This window comes from Ambystoma mexicanum, chromosome 13 (genome assembly GCF_040938575.1).
Source record: "Ambystoma mexicanum isolate Mex_15411 chromosome 13, UKY_AmexF1_1, whole genome shotgun sequence".
NCBI lineage: Eukaryota > Metazoa > Chordata > Amphibia > Caudata > Ambystomatidae > Ambystoma > Ambystoma mexicanum.
This window is the reverse complement of record NC_090938.1, coordinates 3,225,851-3,246,907: the sequence shown is the minus strand read 5'-3', so window position 1 is coordinate 3,246,907 and position 21,057 is coordinate 3,225,851. Positions and strand designations below refer to the sequence as shown.

Sequence of the window (21,057 nt, the reverse complement as noted above, 5' to 3'; positions counted from 1 at the left end):
TGGGGGTTTGGTCGGCCAGGGTGATATCATCCGCATAAAGTAGTTTTCCGATTGCCACTTCTCCTATTTTCGGAGGAAAACTTTTCGCCATTTCTGCAGTGACATTGAAGTCTCCTAGGAAGGCAGTAAATAAGGCCGGGGTGAGGGGGCAGCACTGTTTTACACCCCTGGACGTTGGAATTTCTTCTGACAATAGGCCTTTAGTATTCAGCTTTACTCGCATTGATGTACTCGTATGAAGGGCCTTTATTGGATTCAGTATCGCCTTAGGACAATTTGCGGCTGCCAGTTTGTTCCACAATAGTGGTCGGTCCACCATATCGAAGGCCTGTGAGAGGTCTACGAAAGCGAGGAACAGCTGTACGGCTCCATCTTGTGATTTGCTTTTGAGAGTATTGAGCAGCATGATGTTAACGATGGTTCCTGAGTTTTTCCGGAATCCCGCCTGAAACGGATCGTTAAGGCTTCTTTTCTTGAACCAGAGTTGAAATTCGCGTAGCAGGAGAGAGGCGAACACTTTCCCTATTGCATCAAGAAGTGCAATTGGTCGATAGTTTTGAGGGTTTGTCCTATCGCCTTTTTTTAAAAATCGGGGCTACCACAGCTGTTGTCCATGATCTCGGGAGCAGGCGGCTCTTTGCGCAGGTTTCGAAGCCTTTAGAGAGAAAGATGGGCCATTCTTCTGGAAAGTTTTTCAAGTCTACGTTTGTCACCCCGTCGGGGCCCGGTGCCCTTGAATTTTTTAGTTTGCTTATGGCAGTTAAGATGGACTCTCTGTCTGCCATGTCTACCCATTCCTCGCTTGTATCGGAAATCCCGCATTCAGAGATTACAATGGGGCCTCCGAAAACTTTGTTGAAGTGGGCCGTCAAGCAGGTTTCACTCACTCTGTTGGTCAGAGACGGCTCAGCGTGGGCCCCCGAGGATTTGATCAGTGACCAAAAGGCTCTTACGTTCTTTCCCCCCATTTTTGCAAGCATTGCTTCTGAGTCTTTTTGGTAGAGGGACAGCCGTTGATTTCTTAACCAGGCTTTGTATAGTGTTGTCTCTTTTTGCCATTCCAGAAGGGCAGTTTCTGAGATTGCGATTCTAGCCTTTCTCTTTAGGCGTCTTATTGCAGCTCTTTTCGCCACTAGTTGTTTATCATATTGATGCACGAACTGGTTGCTTGTAGGACATTTTTTGTTTGTCCTTAATTTGTAAGGGCTCAACGAGGGCTGATAGTCCGGTTCAGAAAGCCCTTGAGTGGCTTTGTTGTCCACGCCACTAGTTGTTTATCATATTGATGCACGAACTGGTTGCTTGTAGGACATTTTTTGTTTGTCCTTAATTTGTAAGGGCTCAACGAGGGCTGATAGTCCGGTTCAGAAAGCCCTTGAGTGGCTTTGTTGTCCAAACTGTTGTTGTATCTTACTGTTAGTTCTTTTATTCTGTGCTCTGTTAATTTCAATCGGGACCTCTGTTGGTTGCACTCAGTTTGGGATTCAGTCCACATAGCTTCCGGGGGGGGACCCAGTCCAGGTAGCTTTAAGCAGGTTGTGATCGCTTGCGATCGTTTTTACGACTTCAAACGAGGTTGCTAGGTTGAGCATATGGTTGCATGTGAAGATATAATCGATGGTGGCGTTTGAAATGTGATTTTCCCATGTTGGACATCAATTAGGATTGGGAAATGCTAGGGCGAGATTTGCACATCCTCTCGACTTCATCAACTCCACCCATTGTTTACCGTGGTTTTCCACTGAGGTAGTGCCATATTTGATGTCGCTCAAGGTTGAGGGGCATCTCGCATTTAAGTCTCCGCAGATTATAAAGGCGTACACTTCTTTTTCTGTGTACAGCTGGTTGATAGTCGCTTCAATGGAGTTGAGAAAGGAGTCGTCCTCTATAATTTGAGGGTTCCAGTAGACTGCAATAATTGCAATCTGGAGTTTCATAGTTCCTTTTTTTTGTAGGATCCGGCAGTATCCAACTGGTAAGAACTGCAAGATGAGTTCTGGAAACTGATACGTCTGCTCAAGTGTGATTCCTCTCCCTGATTGAACTGCAAGGAGAATTCCTGCTGACGGACGGCCCAGGACGTTTTTTTTGGCTGGCGAGTCCACTATGGTGAATCCGTTGAGGTATGGAGTTTCTGATAACCAGGTCTCTTGCAAAGCCAAGATATCATAATCGTTTAGATTGACATCCCCTCTTTGCATCAGGTGCCGGAACCCACGTGTGTTCCAAGATCCCATTGTTAAGACTGTTGACGATAGGACTGATTTTCCTAGCTTACCCGACGGTTGTGTCGCGAATCCGTCGATAGCAAACTATTTGTGGCTTATGATTGACAGCTGTTTAGGGAGCCACGCCCACAGTTGTTCCAGGGGTGCAGTTAGCGATTTGCTTCCTTTCACGTTGTTGGATTTGATTGCAGACCTTTCCAGCTTCTCACTGGGTGCTGTGAGCGACGAGGTACTGGATTTGCTTCGAGTTCTAATTAGCTTAGTTTGGTTGATTTTTTTAATTGTTTTTGTCAGCCCCAGGCTCGAATCTGGGCAGTTGGTCCATTTTTGGACCAAACTCTGTCGCATTGGTGATTCTACTATGACTAGGTTGCCGCTGCACCATTGGATTGGCCTTGCCACTCGTAGTTCTTCCCACTTTGGTGGAGTCTCTTATTGTGGACTTGTGGTAAATTCTGCTTGGCGATTGTTTTAGCTTGTGGTTCGGGGGCTGGTACTTTATAAAATTCTGAGGTTGGCAAAAAGGAAAGGTTAAGGAAAAGAAAAAGGTTAACGGGTTCTCAGAGCATGTGAGCACTTTTAAATCTGGAAGATGGACGTCGCCACTGGACTTAAGAAATCCGAATAGGAGAGAAGCCAAAGACATCTGCAACGACTGAACCACCGGTGAAGCCCTGCTGTAGATCCTCACCACTTTTCTCCAACGACCAGAGAAGATCTTCGCCTGCAAGAGCCTTCTTGTGTTGAGGTGGTGGGGCCAACCAGTTCGCCAATCGCCTTCCCGGACCTGCCTTGGTCGAATCGCCTGTGCCAAGCAGTAGGAGACCGGATAGCCAGGCACCCATCCACCACGACCGCTATTTAAAGGTGCATAGCTTTTATTCCATTTTGGCATCACCGCGGCCCTGGGCAGTGCAGTGACTTGAACCTTCCTCCACGACGAAAGCCTCTCTTTCTCTGCTGGATCTCCCGAACTGCCAGGAACTACCGCCCGTCAGGAGCCTCATCCACTTTATAGGTACATTGTTCCACCAGGCCTTCCGTTTCGTTGGGCACTGCTAAAGGTGTTTTAAGTCCTTTACTTACCTTCTGGACTAGCCGCCCCTTTCATCTAACAAGGTCTTTTTTATCTTCTGCACCCTCCTTTTCAATCGTTAAACAAAGACTTGACTGCAGCTACTAGAACCGTTTGATGCTGGGCACTTTGCCTTGTACCACTGACTCTGGCACAGGCCTATTGACTCTGGCTAAATCTGTTACAACTGCCTTCTCTAGATTGCTTCTTATCAAGAAATGTGTTGGTGCACCTAAAACTCTTAAAACCACCTTTCCTTCCCCTTTATATATTGTTGAAGTGCCATTTTGCTCAGTTTTCGCCTGTATTGCTTATGTTAAAGTACTACCTTGCCTAACTTGTTCACAATCCGATTGGGAAGTGTTACTGGTGTGTTTAGGAGTCTAACCCTGTATAACTTGACCTTTCCCTTCCTCTGAAGAGTGCCATTTCTGCTTGGTTTACACTATGCCATTTTGCTCAGTTTTCACTCTTGCTCAGACTTGTCTACAATTTAAATAGGGAGTTGTGTATACTTTTCTTGACTGTTTTAACTTGCTTTAATTATAGTGATTTGTGTTTTAAGAGTGTGTAAAATAAATGTATATTCTTTTTGATACAAAGCTTTGGTCGGTGTTTCCTTGTTCCATAGTACTGTAGCCCTATTGTGTAAACCCTGAATACTGCTCATCTCCCTCTTGAGATAAGTCTGTCTGCTCAGCCACAGCTACCAACTAAATCTGTGTGATACAGACTGATACCAAAGGGGATTTATTGCATATACCTGTAGTCCTAATCTTCTGTAGTGCTCCCGAAGGGAACTGCACAGGATTCTGCATAACAAGGTTCAAAATGATAAAGTCCAGCAAAGAGCTGGGGGTCTCTAAGGTTGAAGGGAATTAGCACAGAAATGAGAATTCTCCCTACCTTTACAATGACTTTCCTCCATAGTGCTCTTCCTCATCTCAGTACCAAAGTGGTGAAATTGACTAGAATTGTGCATCACTCCTAGTTGCCTCTTCCTTGTCCCAGTCTTAAAGGTACCTGATTGTGGAACAATTGGTGTGTGTGGGAAAGACTGACAATATCCTACGAAGGCAGGGGGAGAGTCGGACTCATTGTCATAAGGGAAATGGGGTCCCATGTCTCACCTCAAGACATCCTCTTCAAGGTCCCTCCACCCAGGTTATCCTCCCTCGTATATCCACCCCCAGGGTCAGGATCCAAAAGCGGTGGCCTTTCCCTGGCCACCTGAGAAGAGGACCTAAGGGGGGTAGATCTGAGGATGCCCTCGGGTTCCTCAAAGGCCTTCTTTGGTTCACTATCTGATTTTTTGAGTGCTTTATTGTTGTATTTTTTTTTTCTCTTAGTGCACTCTTGGTGGGTTTGAAGAACTCCTGGGGATGAAGGCAGAGAAGCGTGCCCTGCTGGGTTTGCCTCCATTGCCAGAGGACAGCATCAAGGTTATACGCAGCATGAGAGCAGCGTCGCCACCAGCATCTGCATCTGACCTCATCGAGCAGCAGCAGAAGCGTGGCCGACGGGAACATAAGGTGAGTAGGCTGATCCAGCAGGACACTGGGAGGGTATCTGGTGTGAACAGTGGAGTAATCCTATCTGTGACTATAAGGCAACATGAGATTGGGTGAAAGTCATTCTAACAAAACAAACCCACTTTTAGCACGCTTTTTATGACTTTTCAATAAGCCGTAGATGGGGTGAGGGGAATAGCTATGGAAAATAAGAGAAGAAAGAGGGCAGTATCTGGTAAATGGGGTTAGAACTCCCATTTCCAAAAAACACATTTTGAAAAAATAATCTGGGTGGGGGTCAATTTCAGGTGGGCAAGTCGCAAAAAGGGCCTAGAACCTGCATAGCAGTGCTGTGAAGCCTGTCCTCACTGTTAGACCGATCTCCCAGTTTGTGTTATAGAGAATCTCCCACTTTTGCTTTCTTTATCTGTGTTCTCAGTATTCCCCCATTGCTCCTCACCATGTATAATTTGATTACACACGGATCTCTTTGTATTCACACAGCTTCAAATCATACGGCATATTTTTCACTTTAACACATGTTTCAGGAATAACTTTACTTTGTGAAGCGCTATAATTCAAAAAATTATATATTTTTTTTTAGACTACCAGGAATTTTAATTGTAAGACCTACAGACCGTCAAATTGGCCTTGTTACAACTAGTTGGTTTTGATTAACTTATCGATTGGGTGGAAGGATTGTTTCCTTGGATTCAGGCTTTCTGTAGTCTGATGAATGCAGTCCTCGGCTCCCCTGACACGTAGCTAATGAGCACAACCATGAGTCCATAAATCGAAGCTGCAGATCCCAGGAATGGAATTCTGTCATTACACCCGTAAATCTGCCATTCAAACCATCTCATCCGCACAGAATGTGATCTTGCTAGCCCAGGGACGGAGACTTCTCTAAACAAGTCAAAACCATAATGGAGGCTGCCTCTATGACTCTCAAAGGATGGCCATTTTAGGCCTATGTCCTGGTTGCCCTGATCAAAGAAAGCACCTAAAACACTCTTGGAGAGAGTAGGTCTTAAGAAATACTACCAAAAATGTACATTGTGCTACCAATGCAGTGAATTTGCTTGCAACCCTGATGAAACCAAAACTAAATAACAGTTGCCACCAGAATAACTTCTAAAACCATTGCAGGGGGGTATAATTGCCCTGGAGTACAAATGTTGAGCTTAGGAAGCACCCCTGGTGCTGGGAGCCTTCTGTGCAAGCCAGGATCATAGACTTTAAATGAGTGAACTGGCTGGGTTGCAATGGCGGAGGGGCTTTAATAGCAGTCCCTCTGATCACCACAAATAGGGTGTGGATGCAGAAAGGTTAAAGGGGCCCTACAAAATCCCCCAAAATGAGATTGCATTAAGTGTCCAAGGTTGGAATGCAGAACGGAGACTTGGGGTTGATTGGACAATCTGATTTATAGGTGAAGTGGAACTAGATTATCGCAAACGTTTCCAATTCACTAGGCAGAGTGCATGCAGATGGATGAAACGGTTCTCTGTTGATCTGTGTCAATTTGCTGCCCAATCTGTTCACATACTGTGGTGAATGCCTTTAGAGTCTGCCGAGAAGCATGACATTGTCCTGTTTTAGGATAGGGTGCAAGGTTTCCAGAGACTGGACCCATTGCCTGTAGGTTATGCTGCCTAGTGTGTTTGTGTTGGATACCATTGCTTTTTCACCATTTTCTAGGTGGAATATTGCCAGAGGCCTGCTGGCTGTAAGGTTGCTCGAGTGCAAGCTGGCCCTGCGGGTTGCTCGAGCGACCGCAGGGCCAGGTGTTGGGTAAGAATTGGTGCAGTCACACTCCGTGAGACTACACAAGACTTAACTGCTTGGTGTTAGGTAACCCACCATTTGGTATAGGTTTGTAGTACACAAGTTGGTAGTGTGACTGAGCAGCCAGGCCTATCTCAAGAGGGGTAAACGTGAGCTGTACAGATGAAATCAGTCAATACAAGTAACCAAGTAACACTTACACTCTCAAGGTTTCAGTTGTAAATATTTTTTTATTTACACATTAGTGTTAATTAAGCATTCGTAAAAGGAGGCATTTGTTTGCAACAGTGCAGCAAACTTTGGAATCCCTTTACAAAGTCAATCAAGTTGGTGAATAACGGAAGTCCCTGTGTAGGTGGCTTTTTGCTGGCTGTAGACGCTGCCTCGGTGCTTTGGAAAACCTGTGCATATTTTCATTTTGTCTGGACTTTATCTTATGGTAGGGGCTGAGGCCAATGAGGATCATATATATGGATTTATGTTATGCTTTGAGTTTAACACTCTATCTGCTTTGCAAGGTGGACAGGGATTGTGGCTCCTCTCCTCTACGTGGCCACTCCATTTCAACAGGCGTGCGTGCACGCGCACGCACTGCGAAAGTGCCTGTGTAAGTGGCTGTTTGCTGTTCCACGGTAGCAGCGACACAAGTCTAGGGCTCTGTGGCCATTGTGTTCTGCCTCTGGGTAGTGTGCCCACAGCGGGACTGGCAGCAGCTGTCAGGCGGCCGAATGAGGTTTGTGCTGTAATGTAACTACTATAGATCCCTGATTGTTTTCCTATATTTAGTTAAAACTTATTTAGGCAGCAAGTACACTGGGTGAGTAGCGAGTGAGGAATGCGTGAAGACGCAACGTGTCACGCCTTTGTGTCTGGTGCGCCGGAGTCTGTTTAGGAGGCTCTCTCTGAACAGTCACACAGCTCTCTGCACATGGCTGGTGTAACGTTTGCTGTGGTAACTCGATGGAACTTAGATCTGTCATTGGCAATAAACGTACACGAATGGCAGATTCTAGTCATCTGAAAAACGTTAAAAAATTTATTTTTAAGGAGCTGACTGTGAAGCCCAGAGAAACCTGATTCAAGTATGCACGGTCAAAAAACAAGGTAAGTGTGCCACCCAACTAAACAGTCGCTCCAATTATACCCCCTCCGAGGTAATGCTAGTGATGTTCAAATAACATTGATTCTAGTCATATTCTCTTGAAGAGACTGTCAGGCTTAACACTCGCAGATCGCCCTACTTGTTCTAGCAGGGCTTGTGCCCCCAAAATCATTCCCCAACCGGGATTGCTGACGGATGTGAGACTGGCCAAGATGACCCTGTGAGCGAGGAGAAGTGCCAATTTAGTGCAATAGAAGAAGAAAACAGCTTGCTTGAAATAGACCTGAGCTCCAGTAGTCCATGTATTGGCTCTACGTTTTTATCTCCAGTATTGCAGAGACCCAGTGACACGGTCTCTGTGAATAATGGATGCACCCAAAATTTGTGTGTGAACCTGTACAAGAGAATGAATGTACACAAGGCGAGACGTCTCTGACTTTAATTGCGAATGTAGCCACACCATTGATGAAAGCAGGCTCATCTTGCTGTCCTAGGACCTCATGTATTACTGCGGAAGTGCCATATTTGAGAGCAATTGTTGAAAAAGGTATGATCGGGATGTTACTTGTTGCTGAAGTACCCAATGCAATAGCGCAAGGTTTGGATATAGGGCAGAGTGTGAACCTATGGAACATGTAGTGGACGGTGCACAAAATACTAATGATAGTGTGCCTTGTCCTAATAATGGGCTGTCTCAATCTCCCTGTTTTGACACTCATTCTAGGAAAATAGTACTTGCACTGACCGAAGAAACTGTGCCACTAATTAATCCCACCAGCAGATTTGAAGTTGGTCCTTCTACTGGTGAGATAATTATTCATTGCTCACGCTGAATCTCTCTCCATGGCGATGGAGAATAATCCAGAGAGAAATCTGCCTCATGTTAGTATTTCTGAATCTCCTATTGACTTGAGTTCTCTTAGCATGCGTTCTGGGGAAATGTTTGAAGCATTAGAGAACCTTTTAACTACCTTGATTGATAAGTATGATGACCGAACGCAAACTTGATATGCCCTCCCTGTTGCTACATAAAAGTATTAATAGGGGCAGAAAAGCCCTTAAAGATAGTAGTACAAACACAGAGAAGTCGTCCTCAAAAAAGATCTCATTACAATGCATTGTAAACATGACAAACACAGATTCTGCCGTAACACCTGTGCAAGTAAATGATGGATATACCATCACTGAAAACGTTATTGGCCATACTTGAGATCATTAAATATCTGAAAATAAAAACTGGTCTCACGGTAAACTTAACAAGAAAAAATGTCTACTAAGAAGAAGAATAAATAGTATAGTAATAGGACCTCTCGCTGTATCAATAATGGATGCATTATTATAGATCTGCATCCAATATTAAAAGTGATATAATTGCATTGCACCCAATAGAAAATATGTCTAGGAAGCAGCCTAAGAAGCCACTCTGCTCTCTAGAGAGCCAAACTGTGTTGGGGCACATACTGTGGCTATACATGCTAGCCCTGAGAGGCCCCCCCGAAAGGACCACTAAAGGTTGCACGCACTAACGATGTTAGATCTTTTATTTAGCAAATCCCAAACAGAAGGCGCTCTTGCAACCAAATGATTGTTGGCAGGGAGCGCGCAAAACTATGCCTAAAAGAAAAAAGGCAAAAAAAGATACAGGGATATCTGATGCTGTATTGACTGATAGACAAAATATATTTGAAGAGTGCTCTAGTAATGTTAATCTTGAAACGTTAACGCTGTGAGTCCTGCGATGGAATCTGCTGTAGCTGACGTTAACCTCGAGCAATGCGATAGGACCACTAAAAATACATATGTGAAAGATCCTCAGAATTACACACGTGCGCTACAATTCCAGGCAATAGATTCAACCAAACAATAGACGTTATATTCTGGAACTATGGCAATCTATAGTGCCCCTTCCCATGGTGTCATCCAAAGATTTTAAAATAGTGGATCAACTAGTGACTCCTGCGATAGCGACCACTAATTGATGCTGCAAAGATATTTAAACTCTAGAGTATACTTTAATCCAAAGTAGCCTATTTGAGAACTTAGGCTACACTTGTAAGGAAATATCTATTTGCAAAGTAAAACATCCAGTATGTCCCCTGAGCTCTGTATGTGACCGAAACAAACAGACACAATTAAAAGTTTGAAAGACAAACAAGTGCTATTAAAAAAAAAAAAAACAATTGCCACAATTAATAACAATAGTGAAGGCCTAGCAAAACGCGTCCAACATGGAGCTATACCTGAAGGCTACTGGCAATGGCGTCCCATGGCTTTTAAGACCCACTTTGAGAATCAATCCTGATGACATTGACGTGATGAATTCGTGGAATACGAGGGGGAACTCGCATTACCTAAGTGAAAATGGACTGCTTGCAAATATTCATCATTTTTGTATAGTTGCCCTTCAGGAAACGTGGCCCTCTGAACAATGCAACATTGATGGCTGCTGCACAATACAAACTTTAGCAACTAAGGGGCTCAGAGGCCGACCCAAAAAGGAAGGTTGTGTATCTGTATCTGTATTGGATTCGGATTGTCAGATTGTCGGAAGCGGCTGACTAGGCGGCTCATCAGCGCGGCTTGACTATCTTGACGCCTTGACAGTCTACGCACTGTTGCGTGCAAGGTTCTTCCCTCTGTTTTTGCTTCCTGCTTCCTACAGGCTTCGACCCGAGCGGATAGCTGTCACCCCAGAGTCGGAGTCAGCCAGTGCCAGTGTGCCAGTGCCGGTGCAGTGTGCCGTGCTTTGCTTGGTCCTTGGTGCCTGTGCCGGGACGTGCCGCGCACTACAGTGGGTGTGCGAGCAGAGGAGCGGTGGACTGTACACAGCAGAGGTAGAGGCTTCTTCCAATTTACTACCCACGGTCTGGTTTGGTGCTTCCTGTTCCCTGATTTTGGGACCCTGTGGAACTCTTGACTCTGACGGCAAAGTCAACCACAGTGGGAGTTGGTTGACAAGTTGTTGCGGGGGTGAGGTCCATTGGACGCCCTGTGTACTGTCCTCTGTACCGCGCTCACCTGTCCTTTAACTCATTAGCTCCTGTGTTGGCACTGAAGGTTTTGTGCTACTGCCCTTGAGCCGGCCTCTGGGACTGTGGGCTTATAGAGCCTATGACCCGAGCTATTGCCACGCAGAAAGAAACTGATAGTGTATAAAGCACACTGGTTATCCTTCTCCTTTTTGTCTGTGTTTGTTTGACTTGGGGACTGTCAGCCTTTGGGCCTTTGACCTCAGCAAAAGGAGGTGTGACCTGTGGTTTAATAAACATTTTTTTTTAAAAGTGAGTAATGTATGACCTTTGCAGTGCGGTTCTACCTTCAGAAGCCGGTGGGTCAATGTCAATTGTGCCTGTGGAAGTAGGCAAGAAGCCACAACGTAAAGAGAAGGGTAGGCATAGAGCATCGTTGGTCAAACCCTACAAATCAGGAGGGGGCATCGTCCCCCCCCCCTCCCCAGTGTCTATCCATTAGATCATCAGTCACCAACAGGGTCGGGATTTCGAGATATTTCACCCCAGATGAGGCAGAACGGGGGCAAGTCCACGCCTTTAAATCATCCTATTCGTGCCCTCTTTCAAGGTAATCTCGATTTTACCCTGAGGACTACTACCATGAAGAATGTGATTTCAAACCATCTAGTAGCCACGAGTGAGCTATCTGTGAATGATACTACAGCTGTCAGCTCCAGGGGGGGGGAGGGGCGGCTCAGCTCAACCAGAGGCTCCTTTGGCTTATTCTGAGCACAGAGACAATGATTTGTTGGAGCTGGAAGCGGTGGTCTCAGCACCCAATTCCAGGACTGCATTGAGACCAGGCGAAGAGAGGGGCAAAGGGAAGTTATATGACCCACAAAATTCATTGTCTGAACAAGAGAGGCCCTCTGACCAAGCCCAGTACACCCCCCAGGAACGTGTGCCTCCAACTATAACGGCCCTGAATTGAAAATCTGAAAACTGAGGTCCACCAGCATACAGGCCTTCTATTGGAGATCACAAAAGATTTGGAATTAAATGAAATAACCATGGTGGCGTTAAAATCAGTAATTAATGATTCAATGGGAGGGCTCCTGAGTGAACCTCATAAACAAGTCAAGGAGCAGTCCTGTAAAATGGATCACTTGACTGAATTATGTGCGAACCTAAAAAAGGTGTCTGTGATTCTACTAGAAAAATTAGATTGTCACAAACTTCAGTCTCAGGATGGACCAGTAGGATCTCCTGCTCATACTCAACCGGTGGCTACTCTAAATGATACTCCTCTCTCAGCATCTGTGATGAGGGGTTTTTGCGATTAGCCTTGATGGCGGATAATGAGCTCTTACCTAAGGACCCGGATTTGGGGCTTCCAATTAACATCTCATCATCAGATTCAGACATGGCAGCTCCCCAGATAAATAAACTTAATGGAAAGTCTAAAAGGAAAAGAAAAAGAAGGGTGGTGGTAGCAATTGAGATCCCCTCCTCTCCGAACAAACAGCGCAAAAGGAAAAAAAGCAGATTGCTTCAGAAACCAACCAACATCTGCGAAAGTTAAAGGATGGTTTAAAGATCCTTGAAAAATCTCAAAGGAAAAGGTTTTGAAGCCTTCAGACTTTAAAAAGGGGAAGAAAATCCCAAAACTGAAAATCCAAAAAGACAAGTAATGGCTGAAATTGAAGTGCCGGGAGGTAAATTAACACTGGGAAGTCAAACGGAACCTATTGAGCAACCAAAGAAAATTGCACCTATTTTCTTACTGGCAAAACAGAAAAAGATACCGCCCAACCCTATGGTAAAAATTGCTCCTATTTTTTTTTAAAAAATCAGAAAGATCGGCTTTAGATCCCCGGAGTAAGGGCACGATTCCTAGTATTGACAATCCACTAGTAAAGACTGTTGCAGTAATCAATTGCCCGACTGATAGATTTGCTGCGATTAGGTCTCATGGTCTCCCACAAGAGCAACAGAAAGGATTACTTCCAGAAACTGGAATTGGAGCTTCTAATGGTGTAGGAGCTCCGATTGGTAATGGAAATATCCCATTGGGACATCAGAGGAAAGCTAATCCGCAGAAGCAGAATTTAGATCTGAGAGTTTTCTTATCAAGACAATCTACAGCCACACAAAATTATTCGCCTTTAAATCGTTCTGCAATTCTACAGGAAATGAATTAAATTCCAGCTCTGAAGTACTTTTCATCAGCAGATATTGAGGCAGTGAGCTTCCCGCTTGGTCTCGACACTAATACGGCGGAATTAGTATTGAAGTCAAGACTTGGTCTAGATTTGATTATGGGAGAGGCTGTGGCATGGGACCAGAGGGATTTGAAGATTTCCCTGACTTGCCCAGTACCAGTTTCTGTATACTCTCGCCAGTTAGTTAATCAAGAGCCCGCTTGTGGAGCAACAAATAAGGTTGGGCCCGCAGTTGGCCAATTGAATGTGTGGGATATGCTCCCCGAAGTAATCTCACAAGTATTTCTTAAAATGGGTATGTCTCAACCAAAGCTCTAGTGAACATTCGGGTCAATGTATTATCGTGGAATACCAGAGGTTATGCTGCCTTTTCTGAGGAACCCAGAAGATCAGAAATGTTTAAAACATTTTATCTAATTCTTCTCCAGGAAACCTGGTTAACTTGTGTGGTGGGTATGGATGGTTATTCTATTCATCAGCAGTTGGCCTTGGGTTCAGGGGTAGGTAGACCAAGGGGGGGGTCTCTTGGTGGCTTCTAGTAATGAATTCTTTAAAACCTCCTCTATTATTTCAAGTGGTACTCAGGGCATCCTTATGGTGAGACTGTCAAGAAGAAGTGCTACAGAATGCTTTGTATTGGAACCCAGGTGTTCTCCCATTGTGTGATTTTTTTTTTTTTCTTGCATGCACCATCTGATGGTTTTGTTGAATGCTCCTTGCGATTTCCGGCAGATGATATTCTTATTGCCGGGGATTTTAACTCTCAATGTATTTCCACACTGGACCCAAGGTCAGGAAATCTCAAACGGACATCCAGCAATGGCAAAATGTGGGTAGATTTCATGCAGGATTGGAATCTCCACATGTTGAATGGGAACATTCAGGGGGACATCCCGAATGCCCCCTCCTGGCACAGAGGTACCTCTTTCTCTACGATTGACTACCTCTTTGCTTCAAGAAATATCTTTGAGAGTTGCTGCAGTTTGGTTATGGAGGATGGTAACATTGATGACCATGCTATGTTGAAGGTGGCTATGTCCTATGATTGTGATCTAGTGGCCCCGCACTATGGTCGAGAGCTCTCTACTAATACTGCAGGTAATGCGATCAGAAAGTTTACCAATGGGGGAAAACTATTAAATAAGGAGCTGAGAAATAGGGTGAGTCATCGTTCTGCCCAGCAAATGTCTGAGTCCTGTACGCCTGGTGTCTTCTTGAACTTCTTGTCTGACTTGGCCCAGTTTGAGCATTCCCTGCAGAAATCCCACAAGATCCATGAACACTCTTTTAACGTTCAAATTATAGCCCAAAAGAATGAATTGAGGCGTCAGAGATCTAAGTTAAAGAGATCTGGTTTAGGCGCCAAAGCCTATGGGGATGAAGTAAAAAAACAAAACCACATCTATAGGAATTGGCTTCGTGCCCAGAGGCATTTTGTGCTCCGGCAGGATGCTGAGATAATGCTCTATGCTCTATCTCTTAGGAATTCTCGAAACTTCTGGTCATTGGTGGGAATGAATGAGGTAACTCATCACCAGAAACAGGATTCTGTTATCCAGGAGTGGGTCTGGATCGACCACTTTGCCAAGGTCTATGACTCGGAGGTTCCATTCTGCCCGGTTGTGGAATTAATGTCCAGCTGGTCTCTTGAATTTACTGTTTTAGACCTTGTATTGTTAATCAAGAAATCTTCAGCATTAAGAGCGTCTGGCCCTAACGGTTTGAGCAATTCAATTCTAAAATTGGATCCTTTCAGCTGGGCGACGGTCTTAAAACTACTATTTGATAACCTCATTATCCAGAAGAGAATCCCAGACTCCTGGAAACAATCTATAGTTATTCCAAGCTACAAGAAGGGTGATAGGTTACTGTCTTCAAACTATCACCCAGTTTCCCTGCTAGATGCCGATGCCAAATCTTTTCTGGCATCATTTTAGGAGAATTAGAGTCCTGGGTAAAAACTAAGGGAATTATCCCAAAGCAGCAATCAGGTTTTAGAAAGGGCCCATCTACTTCATTGAATGGGCTTGTTTTGAACTGTCTTGCTGCAAAGTCATTTACTAAGGGAGGCCCTGTCCTGTTTGGAGCCTGGATCGACCTATCCCAGGCATTTGATATGGTAGATAGGAACTTACTGTGGGAAAAACTTGATGCCTGGGGCATCCCCCTTGGTTTACTTTCCATTCGGAGACAATTGCATTCCAATAATTATATGCGGGTCAGACTTGGTAAATCGGGCTTGCTCTCAAACCCAATCAGGACAGATAGAGGGCTACGACAAGGTTGTTTAATAGCCCCTCTGCTCTTCATTCTTTTCATGGCAGATCTGGCTAATTGGCTGCAGGATATTGGCTTAATATCTCCAACCATTGGCAATGCTAAAGTAAATTGGTTAGCCTATGCGGATGACGTAGCAGTCCTGGACTACTCACAAGTGGGGCTGCAACGTCTGTTGTCCGCATTAGAATCTTATGCAAGAATCAATAATTTAAACATTAATCCCACAAAATCCAAGATCCTATTATTCAAGAGACCAAATAAAATAGTGAAGGACTTTGCTTGGAATTTGGATCAGTCTCCAGTAGAGGTTGTCTCTGAATTAACCTATCTGGGAGCCATATTAAGATCTTTTCCAACAAAGAGTAGCCTGCTGTTATCTATTGATCTAAAGCTAGTGAAATTAGGTGCACTGATGAAAAAAATCAATTCCAATTGGCAAATGTTCTAACCTTCCTCCCCTAAGATTATACATAGGAAAGGTAGTTCCCATAATTCTATATGATTTGGACTACAACTGTGTAGCTATGGAGATAGACTGGGATATAATAGAAGCAAGGATATGGAAACGTACCCTGGCTCTGCCAGACTGCGCACCTATTGTTTGCCTGCGATATGAACTTGGTCTTTCATCACTTAGATCATGGCTGGAATGGAAGTGGTTGGCTCTTTACAGATTCATCTTAGATCCTCCAAAGAACTCCCTCTTTGAGGAAACAGCTATAGAATTGCAATTGGGGAATAATGGTTTCCTGCATAGATTTGGGCAAAAATATTTGGAAATATTTTCTGGCTGTGTCTGTGATGTTTAATTGCTTCTTCAGAATCCACTAAAGGTGAAAGAAAAACTGAAATTGAGTGACTGGATAGGCACGATTGATAATATGCGAAAAGCTAAAAGATCATCCTCTCTGACAATGTTGGATAAACCACTTTCATTTGTGCCGGCCTGTCTAAAGAAGTCTCCTAACCCTTGGTTTAGATATTCTTTTCTGAGATTTCGCTTAAACCTACTTCCTACTCGAGAAATTCTAGCCACTAGAGATAAGGAAGGGGGGGGACTCTTTCAATCTGTGACGGGTGCCTTAATAACGAAGTCCAGACTTAACATCTATTATCCAATTGCCTTGGGACTTGGAGTATTAGGACTAGATACTTTAACAGACTTGTTCGCAATGAGTCTAGTCTTAGTACTGACGATTTTTGGGCGAGATTGTCTTCTGGTAATGAGATGGCTCTTTCGGTTGAGGTGGGAGGAGTACTAAAGGATTTAGAGTTAATAACAGACTGAATTGTTTGACCCTCAATAATGTAGGTTTTGTTTATTTTGTTATTTAGCTTGTACAGTGATTGATGCATTTTTATCTGTTTTATTTCTGTGTATTGTCTTGTCTAAATGTGCTAAAAGTCCATTTCTGGCTACCGCACAATAAATAATTAAAAATATAAAAAATAAGCTGTAACCAGCCTACAACCCCTTCATTGTTAGTAGGGAACGTATATAATCCTCCGAACGGTGCATATAATAAAGCACATATTGTCAGTAGGATTTTAAAAATAAATTATCCTACTACACAGGCAAGATTTGGAGTAGTACCCTTTGGGTGCACTACAACAACCTTGACCTCCTGGCAATAGGTACCCAACCTCTGGTATAAGTCTGTACTACACAGGTTGGAAGCGTGTTGAGCAGCCAGGCCTATCTCAAGAGGGGTCAATGTGAGCAGTAGGGGAGTTATACAGAGATTCACAGTGACAAGTATCCAAATAAACTCTTACACGCAAGGTTTCTTGATTAAACAATTATTAATGTATTTAACAGTCAGTTTGAATAAGCCTTCTTCAGAAGGGGCAGTATGATAGTAACATACAAATACACTCCAAAATACACACCCTTAGTTTCTCTAAATCAGCAAGTACCCATTGGGGATGGCACACAGACACTTCCTACACCCTCAGGTGACTTAAATAGCTAGGACACTGTGGACATTAATATCACTGTTGCATTTAGAGCAATACTTAGAAGCATGTCAAAGAAAAGGGTTATTAGAATAAAACAAGAGATCACACAAATATTCTGAAGCAGGTAAGCACTTTTGAAACCCCCCAATGCAAAGTAAGTTAACCCCTTCCTGGAAGGAAAGGCAACACAATGTCTGAGGAAAAGAGTCATTCAGGGAGCAAGGCTAGGCCAAAGTCAATTGGGCAAAAGTCTAGGTGAGCTGAAGCACTTCTTGCAGGTAAGTAAAAGTCTTGTATAATGTTTTAGAAGTCTCTGTAGAAAAAGTAGAATCAATGTAGGGCCACAAGCTGGGAGGCTTGTGAAAAGTAAAAGATGCAAGCAACTCTACAGAAGCAACCAAGACAAGTCTCAACTGAGAACAAGTAAGGCTACAAGACATGAGGTAAGTTCTCTTAGACTGTACTGTACTTTTGGTTAGAAGAAATGGTTCCAGCTGGCTTCTGTTCCTGTGTGGCTCTGCAGATCCTGATGTTCCTTTGCCTCAGTCGTGGGGACAAGAGGGTGGTCTTATGGGAACTCCTGCAACCCAATGGGACGGCTGGCATCAGAAAAGGACAAACTTCTATTCAGCGGCACTTCACAGTTTCAGCTCCTTGCGTCTCAGTAAATAGCACCACGCAGACTCTCGGATACCACTTCGGACTTTCCTCGCATCTGGGGTCCAGCACTCTGAGGTGGCTCAGGCTTGGTTAGTCCTGCTTCCTGGGAGTCCGGAGGATCTTACAGCAGCTTGGGTCCGACTTAAAAGTGATGCACTCCAATCTGGTGTTCCTCTCCCTGGCACTTCGGTTCCTGCAGCAGCAAGGAAGTACAGCCAGCTCAGAGAGGCTGTCTGTCAGGTCCAGTTGATGCTTCCAGCGGGAGTGATGCTGGCCCGCCAGACCCCCTCAAGTCTGCCCACCCTATAGTCTCTTAGCAGATATAACTACCTAGCAGACAAACCCAAGGGGAATCTAGGAGACTTCAACATATGGCTTAACATCCCCAGCAACCCTATAACCCACTCTCTGGTTGACGGCCTAGATGCGATTTACCTCCAAACCCATATAAACAGGCCGACTCACTATAAAGGACACACACTTGATGCCATCTTCAGCTCCCACAACCTGATACATCTAAACCCCCCCACCCCGATCAGCGGGATTAGTGAGGTGTTGAGCCATTAGTCAATTATGTCAAGACTGGTCTATGCTAACCCCCTCTACCTCGGAGTCCACGCGTACCAATTGACTAAACTGCAAAGAGCACAAAACATTGCAGCCAATTTGCTACTAGCACTTGGCCCAAGAGATCACATCTCCCCAGCGCTCAAAACTCTGCACTGGCTTCCGGTTGCCTGAAGGGTGACCTTCAAAACCCTATGCATCTCGCACGGAGCAATTCATAAAACCGGACCTCAATATCTTCAAGACAAAATAAAACCCTACCATCCTCCACGCACTCTATCAAGCTCTGTCGGCCTCCTAGTCATACCAAAAACCAACTCAGTCAGGTTAGGTGGATCATCATTCTCAACCCTGGCCCCCACTCTGTGGAACGCACTTCCACCCCACATCCGAATCACCGAGGACCTCCTGTCCTTCTGCAAATTACTGAAAACATGGCTCTTCCCCTAAAATCGACTCTTAACTCAAACTAGATAGCAGCAATCAATGACCTCCGCCCAAAGCTGCTTTATCATAAATAACAATCCAACATCATGATCCGAGCGAGAAATCGAAAACTAATAACCGCCAATGTAAATTAAAACAGATAATACTGAATAGAACGAGTGAACTGGATGAAAAGAATCATCCAGTCGATGAAAAGAATAAACTGGATGAAAGCAGTGAAGTAGATGAAATTAAGGAAATCCATGAAATCAATTAAATAGAAGAGATGATCGAAGTGGACGAGAGGATTGAAAGGATAAGTACATGATACGGCTGGTGTGCACAGAATAGATTGAGTGCATGGAACGGATAGAATGGAATGACAGTGCATAGAATGGACGGAACAAATGGAATAGATGAATCAAGTGCAGGACCCGGACGGAGTGCATGCATCAACAGGTCCTTTCCTTTAATCCGCCCAAAATGAAAGACGCGACACACATTGCATGAGTAAAACTTATTTACAAGAAGTGAGTTATTTATATTAGTGTATTCTGAGTTGAAAGGTTAATACATTACTTTTGCGCTTGACCGCACGCCTTATTAAAAGGGTTAGCATTAGTCTACTCGAGCACAACAAAAACACGCGCACTGTAAAATCATGCACACACTACGGAAACGAGCGTGAATCTCTATGCTGCCACAAACACCTTAACTCGCATATCTTCAATTGTTTTAACTGTAAGAGACTTTCTCTTGCGTGTCCTTGAACTACACGCTCTATGAAATTTAAATGGAACTGTTCAAATGATCCTTGTTTTAGTTAAACAAGTAAATCTCTGACACTTATCTTGCTTCATCTGTTCACGACCGCCCTTCTTCAGCACACCTATCAAGCTGATTTCTTCAACTGCTTTAGATTCTGGAATCTCTCCACTGCAATATAATTTCTTGACTAAGACTTCTTCAAACGTGTACTCAAACTCTGCTGAAATATAAAAACTGTGAACTGCTTCCTTGAATGCTCGAATGAAAGATAGAATTCCCAGTTAAATTCCAAAGTACCTCACTGCCAGTCTCCTCCAATTACTGCTGCTGCTGAAAAGCTCCATCTTGCCTTGGCGCAACAAATGACTCCTGAAGACTTCACTAAGGGAAAGTTTCCTTGGTTTCTCAGTAGCAAGCCACCATACAACCACCGCCCCTGTACCTCTGCCTGCTAGATTGTTTCAGACATGTACTTGTGGACATACTCCTAAAAGGACAACCTTTACAGTGAATGCCCTTATGTGAAAACCTTATTATGTACCCTGGAATCCTGACAATGTCCAGACAAGTTCACTTTGGAGTTGATTGGTCCCACCAAATCAAGGGGAAAAGTCGTCCTTGCAGGGCTTCTCTAGTTGAGATGAATTTGGAGCCTCAGCACAGCAGCAGGGCTTCACCGGGCAAACCAATGGTCCAGGAGTTGCAGCAGCCGTTTCTGTCAGGAACCGCGGGTGGAAGATTTGGAACTATTGGAGGCACTAACATGCTTCCACTTGTTACGCTCTAGTCCTCACCTAACATGGCGGAGTCCCCTATAAAATTTGACTCCGCCCCCTGGTTTGGTGCGTTGTATCTGTGTTCTTTCGCTATGACGCTCAGTTTACTCCTGTAGTATACGTATTCTCTCTCGATTCCTCGTAGTCCTTTTGTTCGGTGTTCTGTACTTGCTAGCTCCTCTTGTGTCTATTTACACGCCTGAGCGCTCATTGCCTTTCGTTACTTTCATTTCTGTGTTTCGGGTTCTGGTGTCGGTTTGTTTACCTCTTGCTTGAGCGTTCTCTCGCCGTTCCCTGCTCCGCCGCCTGCGCTCGGCATCGGATGCTTGCGGCTCTACTTCGCTCCTCCTACTTATTCCTACTTACTTTTCTGTGGCGTCTGGCCATTCCTCTCTAACGCTTCTTACTTTATCTTGCCTTTGTGTGCTTCCGCTATTCTTCTGCCTCTTAGCAGTACAGCTTATCCTTCCATTTGATTGTACCTATCGGTACTCTGTGTACTATCCTTCCATCTGTTTGTACCTACCTGCACTCCGTGTACTTTCGCTCTCCTGTTGCAGTCCTTCCTTCTGTATTCCGGTTCTTCAGTAATTCCCTTTCTGTTCATCTTGCTTGTGGAATTACCTCCTCCATTCTACCTTACTTCAGCTCTTTCAATCCATCTGTAGTAGGGGTTTTGGCTACCGAGCTGGACGGGAGTGTTTCATCTGCTGCACCTCTTACCTACAAGATCTCCAGGATTTT

The 21,057-nt window shown here is 44.4% G+C and overlaps 1 protein-coding gene across 2 annotated transcripts in view; it reads left to right on the top strand.

Annotated features, from left to right (window-relative positions):
- STRIP1 (striatin interacting protein 1) overlaps positions 1-21,057 on the top strand; it is a 306,491-nt gene that overhangs the window by 111,787 nt on the left and 173,647 nt on the right. For both annotated transcript variants that reach the window (XM_069632974.1, XM_069632973.1), the window contains exon 9: positions 4,653-4,835. In XM_069632974.1, coding sequence (XP_069489075.1) covers positions 4,653-4,835 — 183 coding nt within the window. The remainder of the gene's footprint in view (positions 1-4,652; positions 4,836-21,057) is intronic.